The sequence below is a fragment of the Oncorhynchus masou genome, chromosome 5 (genome assembly GCF_036934945.1).
Source record: "Oncorhynchus masou masou isolate Uvic2021 chromosome 5, UVic_Omas_1.1, whole genome shotgun sequence".
In the NCBI taxonomy this organism is placed as follows: Eukaryota; Metazoa; Chordata; class Actinopteri; order Salmoniformes; family Salmonidae; genus Oncorhynchus; species Oncorhynchus masou.
The window spans coordinates 32,987,863-33,007,188 of record NC_088216.1 but is presented as its reverse complement, the minus strand read 5'-3'; the positions used below and the strand labels follow the sequence as shown (position 1 = coordinate 33,007,188).

The 19,326-nt window shown below is 44.6% G+C and overlaps 1 protein-coding gene across 2 annotated transcripts in view; it reads right to left on the bottom strand.

Annotated features, from left to right (window-relative positions):
• Positions 1-13,612: 13,612 nt before the first annotated feature.
• The window catches only part of LOC135539456 (atlastin-2-like), a 35,407-nt gene continuing 29,693 nt past the window's right edge, over positions 13,613-19,326 (bottom strand). The window contains exons 11-14 of one of the 2 annotated variants that reach the window (XM_064965349.1): positions 19,144-19,215; positions 14,931-15,362; positions 14,250-14,264; positions 13,613-14,136 (exon numbers count right to left, since the gene is read on the bottom strand). In XM_064965349.1, coding sequence (XP_064821421.1) covers positions 14,026-14,136; positions 14,250-14,264; positions 14,931-15,362; positions 19,144-19,215 — 630 coding nt within the window. In that variant the 3' untranslated portion in view covers positions 13,613-14,025. The remainder of the gene's footprint in view (positions 14,137-14,249; positions 14,265-14,930; positions 15,363-19,143; positions 19,216-19,326) is intronic. The other variant, XM_064965351.1, reaches the window with a different exon arrangement.

Genomic DNA, 19,326 nt, shown 5'->3' with positions numbered 1-19,326 from the left:
TGAGGTCCAGCATTGTCTTGCATTAGGAGGAACCCAGGGCCAACTGCACCAGCATATGGTCTCACAAGGGGTCTGAGGATCTCATCTCGGTACCTAATGGCAGTCAGGCTACCTCTGGCGAGCACATGGAGGGCTGTGCAGCCCCCCAAAGAAATGCCACCCCACACCATGACTGACCCACCGCCAAACCGGTCATGCTGGATGTTGCAGGCAGCAGAACGTTTTCCACTGCGTCTCCAGACTCTGTCACGTGCTCAGTGTGAACCTGCTTTCATCTGTGAAGAGCATAGGGCACCAGTGGCGAATTTGCCAATCTTGGTGTTCTCTGGCAAATGCCAAACGTCCTGCACGGTGTTGGTCTGTAAGCACAACCCCCACCTGTGGACGTCGGGCCCTCATACCACCCTCATGGAGTCTGTTTCTGACCGTTTGAGCAGACACATGCACATTTGTGGCCTGCTGGAGGTCATTTTGCAGGGCTCTGGCACTGCTCATCCTGCTCCTCCTTGCACAAAGGCGGAGGTAGCGTTCCTGCTGCTGGGTTGTTTCCCTCCTACGGCCTCCTCAACGTCTCCTGATGTACTGGCCTGTCTCCTGGTAGCGCCTCCATGCTATGGACACTACGCTGACAGACACAGCAAACCTTCTTGCCACAGCTCGCATTGATGTGCCATACTGGATGAGCTGCACTACCTGGCTTTAGACTCCGTCTCATGCTACCACTAGAGTGAAAGCACCGCCAGCATTCAAAGTGACCAAAACATCAGCCAGGAAGCATAGGAACTGAGAAGTGGTCTGTGGTTATCACCTCCTTTATTGGGGGTGTCTTGCTAATTGCCTATAATTTCCACCTGTTGTCTATTCCATTTGCACAACAGCATGTGAAATTTATTGTTAATCAGTGTTGCTTCCTAAGTGGACAGTTTGATTTCACAGAAGTGTGATTGACTTGGAGTTACATTGTGTTGTTTAAGTGTTCCCTTTATTTATTTGAGCAGTGTACTTGCGGAACAGGAAAATTCACCAAAAGTTAGGTTTTGGGCCAAAATGCAATGTAGGAAACTAAACTCATCAAAAAAAGAAACTGTCAACTGCATTTATTTTCAGCAAACTTAACGTGTAAATATTTTTATGAACATAAGATTCAACAACTGAGACATAAACTGAACAAGTTCCTCACACATGTGACTAACAAATGGAATAATGTGTCCTTTGGCCAGCAGTGCATCTCCTCATGGACTGCACCAGATTTGACAGTCCTTGCTGTGAGATGTTACCCCACTCTTCTACCAAGGCACCTGCAAGTTCCCGGACATTTCTGGGGGGAATGGCCCTAGCCCTCACCCTCCAATCCAACAGGTCCCACATATGCTCAATGGGTTTGAGATCCAGGCTCTTCGCTGGCCATGGCATTACACTGACATATCTGTCTTGCAGGAAGTCATGCACAGAACGAGCAGTTTGGCTGGTGGCATTGTCATACTGGAGGGTCATGTCAGGATGAGCCTGCAGGAAGGGTACCACATGAGGGAGGAGGATGTCTTCCCAGTAACGCACAGTTTGAGATTGCCTGCAATGGCAACAAGCCCAGTCCGATGATGTGGTGACACACCGCCCCAGACCAAGACGGACCCTCCACCCCCAAATCTTTCCCGCTCCAGAGTACAGGCCTCGGTGTAACGCACATTCCTTCGACGATAAACGCAAATCCGACCATCACCCCTGGAGAGACAAAACCGTGACTCGTCCGTCAGTGAAGAGCACTTTTTGCCAGTCCTGTCTGGTCCAGCGACGGTGGGTTTGTGCCCAACGGCGACGTTGTTGCCGATGATGTCTGGTGAGGACCTGCCTTACAACAGTCCTACAAGCCCTGTCCAGCCTCTCTCAGCCTATTGTGGACAGTCTGGGTACTGATTGAGGGATTGTGCGTTCTTGGTGTAACTCGGGCAGTTGTTTCCATCCTGTACCTGTCCCACAGGTGTGATGTTCGGATGTACTGATCCTGTGCAGGTGTTGTCACACGTGGCCTGCCACTGCGAGGACGATTGGCTGTCCGTCATGTAGCGCTGTCTTAGGCGTCTCACAGTATGGACATTGCAATTTATTTCCTCATGCCTCCTTGCAGCATGCCTAAGCCACATTCACGCAGATAAGCAGGGACCCTTGGTGTTTTTCAGAGTCGGTAGCCTTTTTAGTGTCCTGAGTTTTCATAACTGTGACCTTAATTGCCTACCATCTGAAAGCTGTTAGTGTCTTAACGACCGTTCCAATTGTTCATTGAACAAGTACAGGAAACTGTGTTTAAAACCTTTACAATGAAGATCTGTGAAGTTATTTGGATTTTTATTTATACTTTTACCCCCTTTTTCTCCCCAATTTCGTGGTATCCAAATGTTAGTAGTTACTGTCTTGTCTCATTGCTGCAACTCCCGTACAGACTCGGGAGATGCGAAGGTCGAGAGCCTCCAAAACACAACCCAACCAAGACGCACTGCTTCTTAACACAGCCCGCATCCAACCCGGAAGCCAGCCGCACCAATGTGTTGGAGGAAACACCGTACACCTAGCGACCTGGTCAGCGTGCACTACGCCCGGCCCGCCACAAGAGTCGCTAGTGCGCGATGAGACAAGGATATTCCTGCCGGCCAAACCCTCCCTAACCCAGACGACGCTGGGCCAATTGTGTGCCGCCCCATGGGCCTCCCGGTCGCGGTCGGCTGCGGCAGAGCCTGGGCTCGAACCCAGAGTCTCTGGTGGCACAGCGAGCGCTGCGATGCAGTGCCTTAGACCACAGAGTCTCTGGTGGCACAGCTGGCGCTGCGATGCAGTGCTTTGACCACAGAGTCTCTGGTGGCACAGCGAGCGCTGTGATGCAGTGCTTTAGACCACAGAGTCTCTGGTGGCACAGCTGGCGCTGCGATGCAGTGCTTTAGACCACAGAGTCTCTGGTGGCACAGCTGGCGCTGCGATGCAGTGCTTTAGACCACGGAGTCTCTGGTGGCACAGACCACTGCGCCACCCGGGATGCCAGTTATTTGGATTTTTATGAATTATCTTTGAAATACAGTGTCCTTAAAAAGGGACGTTTCTTTTTTTGCTGAATTTAGTTAGAATGCTCTATTGATAATGAATGTAACAAGATAACAAAATGCTTTGCTGAAGGGCACTGCTACAGATCTTTTATCTTTGTCAGCTTCAGGTATTCAAACCAGCGACTTTTTGGTTAGTGGACCTAACACTTTAACCTTGAGGCCACCTGCCACCATATTGACTGGAGAAACAATTTCCATTTTCAATCATTCTGTACTGCTCAACCTCCCACCACTCATTTTGGTTGAGAATCACTGCCTGCGCTACAGACGGCTATATCGGTACTGGACTACCTTCGTGAAACAATTTTTTATTTCCTGCGTCTATGCTCATGTCCAGGGCCCCTGACCTCCGGGGGCCCCCACTGATTCTGTTAATCACTCTCCCTCAGATGTCATAAGTTAGCAACCCATTTAGAGGCCGCCACCATGTTTGCTTTTTGCTCATGGCCTATGATGGAATTTTCAATGAAACTGGGGCGCTCTCCCGTCTTCTGCAGAACAAAGTGATGGATAAGGATTTCTGCCATACCTGTATCAGCGACACGATGAAAGCTTTAATTGTTTATATGAGCGATTTGAGCAGAAATGTAAACAGTCAGAGTCGAGAGGGTGTGAATTTACTATAACATACTGGACAATATCAATGTTCAGATGATAGCCAGGTTTGACCACTTTGGTGAACTTAATTTCCTTGGCTTAGTGCACTGCAAAAAAATATACAGCTGCAGTGGTCGATAAGCTGCTCAGATAGCTGATGCTTAAAGTTAGTGAGGGAGATATAAGTCTCCAACTTCAGCGATGTTTGCAATTCGTTCCAGTCATTGGCAGCAGAGAACTGGAAGGAAAGGCGGCCAAATGAGGTGTTGGAGGCCACGGAAGGAGTGTTGTATGGCATTGAAGCTCGTTTGGAGGTTTGTTAACACAGTGTCCAAAGAAGGGCCAGATGTATACGGAATGGTGTCATCTGCGTAGAGGTGGATCAAGGAATCGCCCACAGCTAGAGCGACATCATTGATATATACAGAGAAAAGAGTCGGCCCAAGAATTGAACCCTGTTGTACCCCCGTAGAAACTGCTAGAGGTCCGGACAACAAGCCCTCCGATTTGACACACTGAACTCTATCTGAGAAGCAGTTGGTGAACCAGGCGAGGCAGTCGTTTGAGAAACCAAGGCTGTTGAGTCTACCGATAAGAATACGTGATTGACAGAGTCAAAAGCCTTTGCCAGGTCGATGAAGACGGCTGCACAGTACTGACTTTTATCGATGGCGGTTATGATATCGTTTAGTACCTTGAGCGTAGCTGAGGTGCACCCGTGACCAGCTCCAAAATAGTGGAGGGTTGCTAAACATAATTTTTGATGCTTTGTGGATAGTTTTTTTTTTTTATTGAGCACAGTAGAGGGAAATACATTTTTCCCCTGGTTTTCATTTGCTCTTTTGCAGGTTCTTCTATATAATTTCTTCCATCCTAGCCAAATTCCCTCATATGCTTGCATTCGCCTCCCCTATATCAAGGTGTTTTGGTACTTCCCTTATACCACAGGTCAACATAGTCTACCAGTCTAACGATCTATCCTCCCCTGTATCCACCATTCATAGTGACAATAGTGCAGTGAAAATGTCATTTGAATAATGACACAAAAGCCCTGTTATTTGAGTTAGATTTGGATCAGTTTTGGATCTAATTTCAACAGTTTATAAGGTACAGTAGCAGGCCTGTCTGGTGGCATTTTTCCATCTGATACTGAATCCTCTCTCTGTTACAGATCATCATTCTCCAATGTTGTCCAATATACAATGTGGCCACATGTGCTCCCGGCAGGCCCAGTTATTCAAGAAAAGCTTAACACAGGTCTGCCTCCTCTCCAATCCGAGCGGCTATTCCTCGCGCACCGAGAACCTTCAATATAGGCAAAATATTTAGGATTGTACTTTTTCAATGTATTTATTACTTTTTATATGTGGCATAAACACAACCAGTCACTTTTTTTATCTGATTAGGCTACTTCAAAAGTCTCCTGTAAGCAGGTGCATATGTTGGTGCAAAATATAATTTCAGGTGCAAAATATAATTTCAGCATCCTCAAAATGGCTTGATGTTAACCAGGTTTCCATTCAACCTTTTTATGCGAGTAAAGTAGCCTATATGAATTTGACCTTTTGGGTAGGAATGATGAGTTTCATTTGGAGAACAATTTTGGTAAGGTGAATAATTTGAGTGCCACATTCCCTACATCAATTTATATTATGAGCCATTTGAGGGATATGGAAATGACATCTACATCTTGACAAAGTCCTCAATCTTACGTGATAGCCTAGGCAGTCGATAGTGGGCGCTCGATCTGCACTATCATCTAGGTTTGATGTGTCCAGCCGGTAATACACTCGTGTCCCCCATGGACCAGCTCGTACATAAAGCATCATCACTTTTCAGTCTGCAAAGCCATCATTTCCATCCTTAACTAAATTTAATGGCAGCCGACCCCCCCCCCCCCGCAAATCAAATAATATCCTCAAAATTCTATGTCATTCCTTAGCATATTGACAACAGTCTAAACAAAAATATGTATTGCTATGGAGTTGGTCTAGATTTTTTTTACTACACTGAACAAAAATATAAATGCAACATACAACAATTTCAAAGATTTTACTGAGCTTCAGTTCATATAAGGAAATCAGTCAATTGAAATAAACAGATTAGGCCCTAATCTATGGATTTAATATGACTGGGAATACAGATATGTATCCGTTGGTCACAAGATAAATGGCCCCCCTCGGGTTCGTGCCGTGGGGGAGATCTTCATGGGCTATACTCGGCCTCGTCTCAGAGTAGTAGGTTGATGGTTGAAGATATCCCTCTAGTGGTGAGAGGGCTGTGCTTTGGCAAAGTAGGTGGGGTTATATCCTGCCTGTTTGGCCCTGTCTGGTGGTATCATCGGACAGAGCCACAGTGTCTCCCGACCCCTCCTGTCTCAGCCTTCAGTATTTATCCTGCAAAAGTTTGTGTCGGGGGGATTTGGTCAGTCTGTTATATCTAGAATATTTATCCTGTCTTATCCAGTGTCCTGTGTGAATTTAAGTATGCTCCCTCTAATTCTCTCTCTCTTCACTCGGAGAACCTGAGCCCTAGGACCATGCCTCAGGACTACCTGGCCTGATGACTCCTTGCTGTCCCCAGTCCACCTGGTCATGCTGCTGCTCCAGTTTCAACTGTTCTGTCTGCGGCTATTGAACCCGGACCTGTTCACTGGATGTGCTACCTTGTCCCGGACCTGCTGTTTTGACTCTCTACCGCAGTTGCTGTCTAACTCTGAATGATCGTCAATGAAAAGCCAACTGACATTTACTACTGAGGTGCTGACCTGTTGCACCCTCTACAACCACTGTGATTATTATTGTCTGACCGTGCAGGTCATCTTTGAACGTTTGAACATCTTGGCCATGTTCTGTTATAACCTCTCTAGGGTATGTGGGAAGCTATCGTCCCACCTGGCCAACATCCAGTGAGATTGCAGAGCGCCAAATTCAAATACAGAAATACTCATTATAAAAATTCAGTAAAGATACAACTATTTTACATAGGTTTAAAGATTAACTTCTTGTGAATCCAACCACGGTGTCAGATTTCAAGAATGCTTTACGGCGAAAGCATACCTTACGATTATTTGAGAACATCGCCCAGCAGACAAATCATTACAAACAGTAACCAGCCAAGTAGAAGAGTAACAGCAATGACTAATATAGATTGCACAAGCTAAGTATAGTGGCAGAGTTCAGACACATCGCAACAGTATAATAGTGAGACCTGCTATTATAAAGGCCTGTACCAAGCATGAGTCTTACGGTCCCCTTAATCAATAATGGGGAGGGTCTTTGGGACGCTTCCCCTACAAACACCTTTGGCAGCTGCCCCCACCATGCTTCACTGTAGGGATGGTGCCAGGTTTACTCCAGACGTGACGCTTGGCAGTCAGGCCAAAGAGTTCAATCTTTTTTCTCATGGTCTGTCCTTTAAGCGCCTTTTGACAAACACCAAGCGGGCTATCATGTACCTTTTACTGAGTGGCTTCCGTCTGGCAACTACCATAAAAGCCTGATTGGTGGAGTGCTGCAGAGATGGTTGTCCTTCTGGAAGGTCCTACCAGCTCCACAAAGGAACTCTGGAGCATCGATAGAATGACCATTGGGTTCTTATTCACCTCCCTGACCAAGGCTCTTCTCCCACGATTACCCAGTTTGGCTGGGCGGCCAGCTTTAGAAAGAGTCTTGGTGGTTCCAAACTTCTTCCATTTAAGAATGATGGAGGCCACTCCGTTCTTGGTGACCTTCAATGCTGCAGATATTTTTTGGCACCCTTCCCCAGATCTGTGCCTCGACACAATCCTGTGTCGAAGCTGTACGGACAATTCCTTCGACCTCATGGCTTGGTTTTTGCTCTGACATGCACAATCAACTGTGGGACCTTATATAGACAGGTGTGCCTTTCCAAATCATGTCCAATTTACCAGAGGTGTACTCCAATCAAGTTTTAGAAACATCCCAAGGATAATCAATGGAAACATGATGCACCTGAGGTCAATTTTGAGTCTCATAACAAAGGGTCTGAATACTTATGTAAATAAATTATCTACATTTGCTAAGAACCTGTTTTCGCTTTGTCATTATAGGGTATTGTATATAGATTGATGAGGGGAAACATGTTTAGTCAATTTTAGAGTAAGGCTGTAATGTAACAAAATGTGGGAAAAGGGAAGGGATCTGAATACTTTCCTAGGTAGGTGATAGAAATGAGAGGGGGTACTCCCCTTGTGGGATAAAAAGGTACTTGACCAAGGTCAAGGAGGGTTGTGGAATCATTCAGGTTCCAGACAGTCTTGAAGGTAGCTATTGAAGTGATACATTTTTTAAGGTGAGCAGAGTTGGATTAAACATAACGAAACAGTCTCTGTTTGAAGGTTGTGGATCGTCCAGAAGGATAACAATCCCAAACAAGCATCAAAAGCAACCTGGAATGGTTGAAGAAACACTGGACTGTTCTGGAGGGACCAGTGAAGAGTCCAGGCCGAAATCACATCCATTATCTGTGGTGAAAGCTGAAAATAGCAGTTGGTGGAGGGCACCCCTCAAACATTGAAGAATTAGAGCAGTTTTCTCCTGAAGAGTGGGCAAAATTGCCAGTAGAAAGGTGCAGCAAGTTCATTGATGGTTCCAAGAAACATTTGTTGACAGTTATCTTGGCCAAAGGCTGTGCAACCAAGTATGAGTGCCAGAGGGACAATAATTTAGTCCATGCTATTTTAGGGAAATAGAAAGGGGTGCCAATATACACTGCTCAAAAAAATAAAGGGAACACTAACATAACACATCCTAGATCTGAATAAATGAAATATTCTTATTAAATACTTTTTTCTTTACATAGTTGAATGTGCTGACAAAAAAAATAAAAAATCACAAAAATTATCAATGGAAATCAAATTTATCAACCCATGGAGGTCTGGATTTGGAGTCACACTCAAAATTAAAGTGGAAAACCACACTACAGGCTGATCCAACTTTGATGTAATGTCCTTAAAACAAGACAAAATGAGGCTCAGTAGTGTGTGTGGCCTCCATGTGCCTGTATGACCTCCCTACAACGCCTGGGCATGCTCCTGATGAGGTGGCGGATGGTCTCCTGAGGGATCTCCTCCCAGACCTGGACTAAAGCATCCGCCAACTCCTGGACAGTCTGTGGTGCAACGTGGCTTTGGTGGATGGAGCGAGACATGATGTCCCAGGTGTGCTCAATTGGATTCAGGTCTGGGGAACGGGCGGGCCAGTCCATAGCATCATTGCCTTCCTCTTGCAGGAACTGCTGACACTCCAGCCACATGAGGTCCAGCATTGTCTTGCATTAGGAGGAACCCAGGGCCAACCGCACCAGCATATGGTCTCACAAGGGGTCTGAGGATCTCATCTCGGTACCTAATGGCAGTCAGGCTACCTCTGGCGAGCACATGGAGGGCTGTGCGGCCCCCCAAAGAAATGCCACCCCACACCATGACTGACCCACCGCCAAACCAGTCATGCTGGAGGATGTTGCAGGCAGCAGAACGTTCTCCACGGCGTCTCCAGACTGTCACGTCTGTCACGTGCTCAGTGTGAACCTGCTTTCATCTGTGAAGAGCACAGGACGCCAGTGGCAAATTTGCCAATCTTGGTGTTCTCTGGCAAATGCCAAACGTACTGCACGGTGTTGGTCTGTAAGCACAACCCCCACCTGTGGACATCGGGCCCTCATACCACCCTCATGGAGTCTATTTCTGACCGTTTGAGCAGACACATGCACATTTGTGGCCTGCTGGAGGTCATTTTGCAGGGCTCTGGCAGTGTTCCTCCTGCTCCTCCTTGCACAAAGGTAGAGGTAGCGGTCCTGCTGCTGGGTTGTTGCCCTCCTCCACGTCCCCTGATGTACTGGCCTGTCTCCTGGTAGCGCCTCCATGCTCTGGACACTACGCTACGCTGACACAGCACACCTTCTTGCCACAGCTCGCATTGATGTGCCATCCTGGATGAGCTGCACTACCTGAGCCACTTGTGTGGGCTGTAGACTCCGTCTCACGCTACCACTAGAGTGAAAGCACCGCCAGCATTCAAAAGTGACCAAAACATCAGTCAGGAAGCATAGGAACTGAGAAGTGGTCTGTGGTTATCACCTCCTTTATTGGGGGTGTCTTGCTAATTGCCTATAATTTCCACCTGTTGTCTATACCATTTGCACAACAGCATGTGAAATGTATTGTCAATCAGTGTTGCTTCCTGAGTGGACAGATTGATTTCACAGAAGTGTGATTGACTTGGAGTTACATTGTGTTGTTTAAGTGTTCCCTTTATTTTTTTGAGCAGTGTATTTGGAAGCAACTGTGTATCCAAGACTGAAGTGTCAGCTGAGATTACTCAAACATTCTCCAAATGACTATGATACATGAATTTTGGACAAATCAATTAAAATATATTTATAAAGGCCTTTTTACATCAGCAGATGTCACAAAGTGCTTATACAGAAACCCAGACTAAAACCCCAAACAGCAATTAAGAGTACATGGCCATTAAGGCCAGATCATTCCTCAAGATGTTAAAACATTCATAGATGACCATCAGGGTCAAGTAATAATCACAGTGGTTGTAGAGGGTGCCAGATGTAAATTTCTGTTGGCTTTTCATAGCTGATAATTCAGAGGTCAAGACAGCAAGTGCGGGAGAGAGAGTCAAAAACACCAGGTCCGGGACAAGGTAGCACACCCTGTGAACAGGCCAGGGTTTCATAGCCGCAGGCAGAACAGTTGAAACTGGAGCTGCAGCACAAACAGGTGGACTGTGGGCAGCCAGGAGTCATCAGGCCAATTAGTCCTGAGGCATGGTCCTAGGGCTCAGGTCCTCTAGGAGCAGAGGTCCTGGCAGTTCTGTGCAGACTTAGGACAAGTGAGCTTGTAGAAATATGCAGATTAAAATATGAGTCCTTCATTCGCTTTCTAATGATTATGATCGTCAAAGAAGTTTATGAGTTCATCACTGCTGAAGTGAAGGCCATCATCTCTTGGAGAATGCTATTTTTTTTAGCTTTGCGACAGTATCAAAAATACATTTTGGATTGTTCTTATTCTCAATTAGGTTAGAAAAATAGGTTGATCGAGCAGCAGTGAGGGTTCCTCGATATTGCACGGTACCGTCTTTCCAAGCTTCCAGTTTGGTTTAGCATCATTTCCGTTCCAATTTTCTGGAAGCTTGATTCCGGGCTCACGTCTTGTGACAAATGTTGGTTTTTAGGGGTGCGACTGCATCTAGGGTATTACACAAGGTTCAATTTAGATCCTCAGGTGGTTAACTGATTTTTTGTAATCCAACATCCTTGGGTAGATGGAGTCTGGAAGGAATGTCTAGGAATCTTTGGTTGTCTGAGAATTTATAGCGCTGCTTGGGATAATCCTTGGTTGGGGTCTGAGCAGATTTGTTTGCGATTGCAAACGTAATAAAATGGTGGTCCGATAGTCCAGGATTATTAGGAAAAACATTTAGATCCACAGGACACAACTAAATCCAGGGAATCACTGTGGCAATGTATAGGTCCGTAGACATGTTGGACAAACCCAGAGTCGACGATGGCTCTGAAAGCCTTTTGGAGTAGGTCTGTGGACTTCCCCATCGGAATATAGAAGTCACCAAAAATGGGATTATCTGCCATGACTACAAATTCCGATAGGAATTCAAACAACTCAGTCAGGAACGCTGTAAACGGCCCAGGAGGCCCATAAACAGTAGCTATAATTTGTTATAAATGTTAGCAACACCTCTGCTTTTGCAGGTTATGGTCACTCGTGTCACCAGGAGAGACCTCATTTAACACAAGCAATTCATCAGGCTTGAGCCATGTTTCAGTCAGGCCAATCACATCAAGGTTATGATCAGTGATTAGTTCAGTGGCTATGACTGCCTTGGAAGTAAGGGATCTAACATTAAGTAGCCCTATTTTGAGATGCGAGATATCACAAGCTCTTTCAATAATGACAGGGATGGATTAGGTCTTTATTCTAGTGAGATTGCTAAGGCGAACACCGCCATGTTTAGTTTTGCCCAACCTAGATCGAGGCACAGACAGTCTCAATAGGGATAGCGGAGCTGACTACACAGACTGTGCTAGTGGCAGACTCCACTAACATGGCAGGGTGGCTAACAGTCTGCTGCCTGTCCTGCACCCTGTCTCATTGTGGAACTAGAGGAGTTCGAGACAATTATCAACTTCCTCACTATACGTTACACAATGAAGCCACAATTCAAGACAATTTCATTTCCCCAATATTCTTGCCCGGTATAGCCAAGTTGTACAAATGACGTACACCCAGTGGAGGCTGGTGGGTGGAGCTATAGGAGGATGGGCACATTGTAGTGGCTGGAATAGTATGAAACCACATTTGACGCAGTTCCATTAATGCCATGCCAGCCCTTACAATGAGCCCATCCTTCTATAGTATAGCCCACCAGCCTCCTGTGCGTACAACGGTTGTGATACAATGGAGTTTTTCTGCACAAAAATTACAAGTGAAGACAAATGGCTGGGTAAACATTGCATAAACAAACTTTATAAAGTCAATTTGAAAAAGTAATTCACTACATCCCAAACGACTGCTTGATAAATTATATCTAAATCTAAAATTTCTACCAATTGCAAGAACGGATCATGCTGGAGTCAGATGTTAAGTGTAATTTTGCCTATTAAAACAAAAACGGTTCCAAATGATAATTAGGCAGGTCTGACGCCAAAAAAGGAAATTGCCTACTTCACCTATATTTTATTTCCTTTAGCAAAAGGGCCTCCGTTTGTACAAACAAACCAATCAAGCATTACTTCATATACTGTAGTGTTTTAATCTCGTCTTGAAAAATAAATTAACGATAATAACTTTAAACTGCAACAGAAGAAAATTAAGTTTACAAACATTCTTGCCAGCAGGGGTGGAATTGCAGTGCTCAATGTAGATTACTTTACAAATGTATATAAAAAGAATTTATTGGACACACAAATCACGAAAGCATTCATTTAAATACAGTAAACTGCACAGTGGCCTACCACGAAACCATTGTTCTCCCAGCTACAAAAAAGGTATAGAAAATGTATTTATATATGTATATTTCGTACACATGCCCCATTAGGGATGAGTAAAAAAAATAAAATAAAAAAAAACTGTACAAAACAGCACACATTGGCGGTAATGGTCTGGATGGAATAATTGCAACAGAATAAGAATAATAATTCTAATACTTCAATAGAAATACAAAATGATTCACCTTAAGAGCAGCTGGTTGAAAGATGTGGTGGGAGGTGGGAGAGTGACGCTGAACTAATAGGTAGGCTACAACTAGCTATACCTCGATCGGTGTGTAACTGTGTAGTCGCAAAACGCCAATGACAAGTGTTAGTGAAAGAGAGCAGTGGTTGTTCTTACATTGATTAATATCCATTCACTCAGACAAGTAGGATGGAAAACGAGAAAGATCTTAAAGACAAGGAGTACATTGTAGCTTAAATAGTCCTCTAAACGCTGCATGTCCCAGACAACCACTAATAAAACTACTGAGCTGTAAATTGGCCCCACTTAAATAAAACTACCACAAAATGTCCTGTCACTATAACAATAATCAGTTTCCATTGGCTGGAGGGGGGAAGATGCATCTCAAGACATCCAATCAGCAGTCTGATCAAAGAAAAGGAGGCGGGCTCATCCTTCACACTGCCAACCGCTCGTAATGCCACCTTCTCATTGGGTGCTCAAGTTAAGTGACGAGCGGCTAGGACCAATTACAGAGGGTAAAGCCGTAAACTTTGGTTCTACGGGCGAGTTGACACTTAATGTGGGCAGTGGGTCTCCCATTTACTCTAACTTGCCGTGCTGTGACAACGGCTCGCTCAGACAAGCAGAGACTTGACCACACTAATTTTATCCTCCATATAGTTATCGCCCAGAGGCTTCAACACCTGGGGAGAGAGACAAGAGTGGTGGGAAAGAAAAGGAGAAGACGTCAGATGAAAGGGAGGGGGAAAGGAGGACAAAACCAACAACTGGAGGTGGAGAGAAAGGAGCAAAGAAAGGAAAGCAAGCTTCATTTGTTTCTTTGTACATTCATCCATACCAAAAATGGAAATGGTGGCAGCTTATCATGAGAGCGCACACCCTCCCCGATGTCATCCTACCCACCCTAAACCCCACAACATATGGGAAATCAACCATGAAAGTGCCAACCTGTATTCCACATTTGTGGTGCAAACCAGGTATAAAATGCAGTTTTTAAATACTAAACCAGCATGGCATGGGGACCATGAGCTATCAAAAAAGAAAACATTTATATATGGTCCTAAAAATGGACACTGGAAACCAAGCGGGGTTGGGGGGCAGGTGCTAATTTTTCTTCTTGACATTGTTGTTCGAGGCCAGTCTCGTTCTCTGGGCCGTTATCAAGGAATCCAACGGGACTCGACTCCTCGCCACCTCAAAGAGTTTGGAAAAGATCTGAAAACAAGGTAAGGGAAGTATTGTGGAACGTGTTAATGACATTAGTAGTGACGTTTGAAGTTATTCCTGCCTCAGAAAAGGAGCCCTTTTCCCCGCTGTCCACCTCTTACCTTTCGTGGCGTCCTCTGTGGCAAGCAAAGTTTTAAAAAAGAAGGGAAGACTAATTAGTGGGGAAAGTAGTGAGGGAGGTGTCCCAATTATCTTTCCCTTCTTCCAAAGTGTGCACTTGTACCCTCCCTCTCATGGATTTAACAATGGTTGAAACTCCCTCAAGCCAACGCTTACATCAATACATTTATTTTAAATCCATGGCGGGCGCACACATCTGGAGAAAGGGTAAAGAATCAGGGTGCAATCAGAGAGACAAAGGCAGATAGGGAACAAGGGAACAAGGAAAGGGAAGAGAGAGGCTGATGAGGAAAATAAACTTGATTTGGAAAGATTCTGGTTTGAGGGGGAGGAAAGAGAATCACATTCGGTCACATCCAAACAGGTTAGGAAAAGAACAGGACAAAGAGTTTGGGAGCAAACGCTCTCTGTAAAAGAGTAAGCAGGAGAGGGACATTGTGTGAGACAGGGAAAGGGAAGAGAGTGAGGGGGTAGAAAGAAAGAGCGAAAGGGAGGAAAAGAAAAGAGAAAGAGGCATACATTAAAAAGGGAGATAAGTGGTGGTCAAATAGGAGTGAAAGAGCCCGAGCAAGAGAAACAGAACATGCATAATATTCTGACTGGTCAAGAGACGTGCGGCAGTCATTTCTTGCCCCCCCACCCTCCACTCCCGGGTCACCCACCTGCTCCCACAGGGTCTCAGCCACCTGGTCGATGACACTGCCCACCTCGCGGAACTCGCCGGAATACTTCACATAGGCCCAAAGGCAGAGCGCAGCCAGTGCCACGCCCATAATGAGATTACACACCGTGGCCACTGTGTTGATACCCAGGAAGCCCGTGACCAGCGACGCCACATACATGGCGAACATGACGGCGAAGAGCGTGGCGGGCGTGCGCGCAGCATAGAAGATGTTCTTGCCATCGTTGTGTTTTATGAAGTTAGTGAAGGCCTCGTCCAGCTCTGCTTCCAGCTGCTCCTGGTAGCACCGGCAGAAGTCCTCGCCGCCCATTTTCTTGACCGAGCGGAAGTGTTTGACCGCCACCTGCAGCAGGTTTGCGTGGCCGCACTCCAGTTGATCGGGGGCCATGTAGGGCTTGTCGCCTCCGCACACCTGGGAGAAAGGAGAGTTCGTGTTGAGGGACAAACAAATACTGCAACTCATTTACTTATTGAATATTCAGTGTTTTATAAGCCCATATGGGCTGGGCATCTGACAGATGCAAGACAATTTAATGGCAATTAAATCATACACGCAATTCCAATCGCAAGTCAACCCCTAGCCTCTAAGTGTAGACATGTCTCTTTGCCACTCAGATATGGGATAAATACAATACCTGTCAAAAGTTTTAGAACAACTACTCACTCATTCAAGGGTTTGTTTATTTTGTATTATTTTCTACATTGTAGAATAATAGTGAAGATATCAAAACTATGAAATAACACATGGAATCATGTAGTAACCAAAAAAAGAAACAAATCAAAATATATTTTATATTCTTCAAAGTAGCCACACTTTGCCTTGAGAGCTTTGCACACTCTTGGCATTCTTTCAAACAGCTTCGCCTAGAATACTTTACCAACAGTCTTGAAGGAGTTCCCACATATGCTGAGCACTTGTTGGCTGCTTTTCTTTTACTCTGCGGTCCGACTCATCCCAAACCATCTCAATTTGGTTGAGGTCTGGGGATTGTGGAGGCCAGGTCATGTGATGCAGCACTACATCACTCTCCTTCTTGGTAAAATAGCCATTACACAGCCTGGAGGTGTGTTGGGTCATTGTCCTGTTGAAAAACAAATGATAGCCCCACGAAGCGCAAACCAGATGGGATGGCGTATCGCTGCAGTAGCCATGCTGGTTAGGTGTGCCTTGAATTCTAAATTAAATCAGACAGTGTCACCAGCAAAGCAACCCCACACAACCTCCATGCTTTAAAGTGGAAAAAACATATGCAGAAATCATCGGTTCACCCACACCGCGTCTCAAAGACATGGCGGATGGAACCAAAAATCTCCAATTTGGACTCCAGACCAAAGTACAAATTTCCACAAGTCTAATATCCATTGCTCGTGTTTCTTGGCCCAAGCAAGTTCTCTTATTGGTGTCCTTTAGTAGTGGTTTCTATGCAGCAATTTGACCATGAAGGCCTGAGTCACACAGTCTCCTCTGAACAGTTGATGCTGAGATTGGTCTGTTAATTGAACTCTGAAGGATTTATTTGGGGTGCAATTTCTGAGGCTGGTAACTTATTCTCTGCAGCAGAGGTAACTCTGAGTATTCCTTTCCTGTGGCGGTCCTCATGAGAGCCAGTTTCATCATAGCGCTTGATGGTTGTTGCGACTGCACTTGAAGAAACTTTAAAAGTTCTTGACATTTTCTGTATTGATTGACCTTCATGTCTTAAAGTAATGGACTGTCATTTCTCTTCACTTATTTTGACTGTTCACCAAATGGGGCCATCTTCTGTATACCACTCCTACCTTGTCACATCACAACTGACTGACTCAAACTCATTAAGGAAAGAAATTCCAAATGAATTAACCTGTTGGCAGTATTTTGATGAAAAACATACCCAACTGAAACTGCCTATTTCTCAGGCCCAGAATCTAGAATATGCATATAATTGTCAAATTAGTATAGAAAACACTAAAGTTTCCAAAACTGTAAAAATATTGTCTGAGTATAACAGAACTGATATTGCAGGCAAACACACGGTTTTTCCTGAAAGCTCTGTTCTATTGCCTGCCTTCGCTCCATTTAAAGGGATATCAACAAGTTTCCTTTTCCCATGGCTTCCCCATGTTGTGAACAGTCTGTAGACATAGTTTCAGGCTTTTATTTTGAAAAATGAGTGAGAAAGATCACATCGCGTCATTGTATGGCTGGGTGCCAGCAGCGTGTTGCATGCGCTTGGAGCAGACATTCTCGCTCTCTCTCCTATTGAAGAAGCTACAGTTCCGGTTGAAATATTATCGATTATATATTGTAAAAATAACCTGAGGATTGATTATAAAAACGTTTGACATGTTTCTATGAACTTTACAGATACATTTGGAATTTTCATCTGTGACCACGCGAGCCTGTGGATTTCTGAACAAAACGCACCAACCAAATGGAGGTATTTTGGATATAAAAATAATATTTATGGAACAAAAGGAACATTTGTGTAACTGGGAGTCTCGTGAGTGCAAACATCCGAAGATCAAAGGTAAGTGATTCATTTTATTGCTTTTCTGACCAATCTACTTTGCTGCTAGCTGTTTCTAATGTTGTCTGCTGAGAGAGATGTCCTTACATAAACGCTTGGTATGCTTTCGCCGAAAAGCTTTTTTGAAATCTGACATGCCAGGTGGAAGGATTAACAACAAGCTAAGCTGTGTTTTGCTACATTGCACTTGTGATTTCATGAAAATTTTATTTGAATTTGGCGCTCTGCAATTCAGCGGATGTTGACGAAAATGATACCGGTAAACGGGATGGGTGCATCAAGAAGTTAATTGAAAGGCATACCAGGGGACTACCTCATGAAGCTGGTTGAGAGAATGCCAAGAGTGTGCAAAGCTGTCATCAAGGCAAAGGGTGGCTATGTGAAGAATCTCAAATATATTTGGATTTGTTTAACACTTTGGTTACTACGTTATTTCATAGTTTTGATGTCTTTACTATTATTCTACAATGTAGAAAATCATTTTTTTTAAAGCTTGAATGAGTAGGTGTTCTAAAAACTTTGACCGGTAGTGTACACTGAACTAAAATATAAAAAGCAACATGTGTTGGTCCCATGTTTCATGGAGCTGAAATAGAAGATCTCAGAAATGTTCCATACAAAGCTTATTTCGCTTAATTTCATGCACAAATTAGTTTAGTTTAGTTCGTGAGTATTTCTCCTTTGCCAAAATAATCCATCCACCTGACAGGCATGGCATATCAAGAAGAGGATGAACAGCAATAATTACACAGTTGCACCTTGTGCTGGGGACAATAAAAGGCCACTAAAATGTGCGGTTTTTCACAACAGCACCACATACATCTCAAGTTGAGGGAGCGTGCATTTGGCATGCTGAGTGCAGGAATGTCCACCAGAGCTGTTGCCAGTGAATTTCATGGTTATTTCTACCATAAGCAGCCTCCAACATTGTTTTAGAGAATTTGGTATTACGTTCAACCGTCCTCACAACCGCAGACCACGTGTAACCACGCCAGCCCAGGACCTCCACATCCAGCTTCTTCACCTGTGGGAGAGTCAGACCAGCCACCCGAACAGCTGATGAAACTGAGGAGTATTTCTGTCTGTAATAAAGCCTTTTAATGGGGAAAAGCTCATTCTGATTGGCTGGGCCTGGCTCCCCAGTGGGTGGGCCTATGCCCTCGCAGTTCCACCCATGGCTGCGCCCCTGCCGAGTCATGTAAAATCTATAGATTAGGATCTAATGAGTTTATTTCATTTGACTGATTACCTTATGAACTGTACCTCAGTAAAATCATAAAAATTGTTGCATTTTTATTTTTGTTCAGTATAGATCAATACAGAAGAAACAACGTAAATGTGAACATCAGCACACCAGACTACACAGGAGTGCTATACACGGGACTAAGATCTACAAGGAGCCAGCGCATAGCTAGATGTAGGAGCAAGGAGGGCACAACTTTGCTGAGAGCAAAAACAGAGCTATTTCCCCGAGTTTATTTAGAGCCTTCTAATAAAGATTGATGGTTAAATGGACAACAAAAAAAACTAAACAAAAAAGCTTTTCGACTCAATCAATCTTGAGTAAAACGTAGCTAGTAACACACGCCACAACTCATCCGCACAGATGAAAACGCTTCGACTGCTTTTATTAGTCAGTCATATGCTAAATTGGATGCTTAAAACAGAAAGCAATTGTTCAATTACCTGCTCCATGCCTTTGTTGTAAATGTCTTTTGCTCCTGCAACAGCTGCGAGGTTGTTGGCTTCAGCCGTTGCCTAGGTGACAGCGGGAGAAAGCAGAGGGGAAAACACAGCCGGCTTGATATTAGGTTCCTGTGGTGCATCAACGTTCTCCTACATTCACATGAAATTCGACTCAACGTTTTA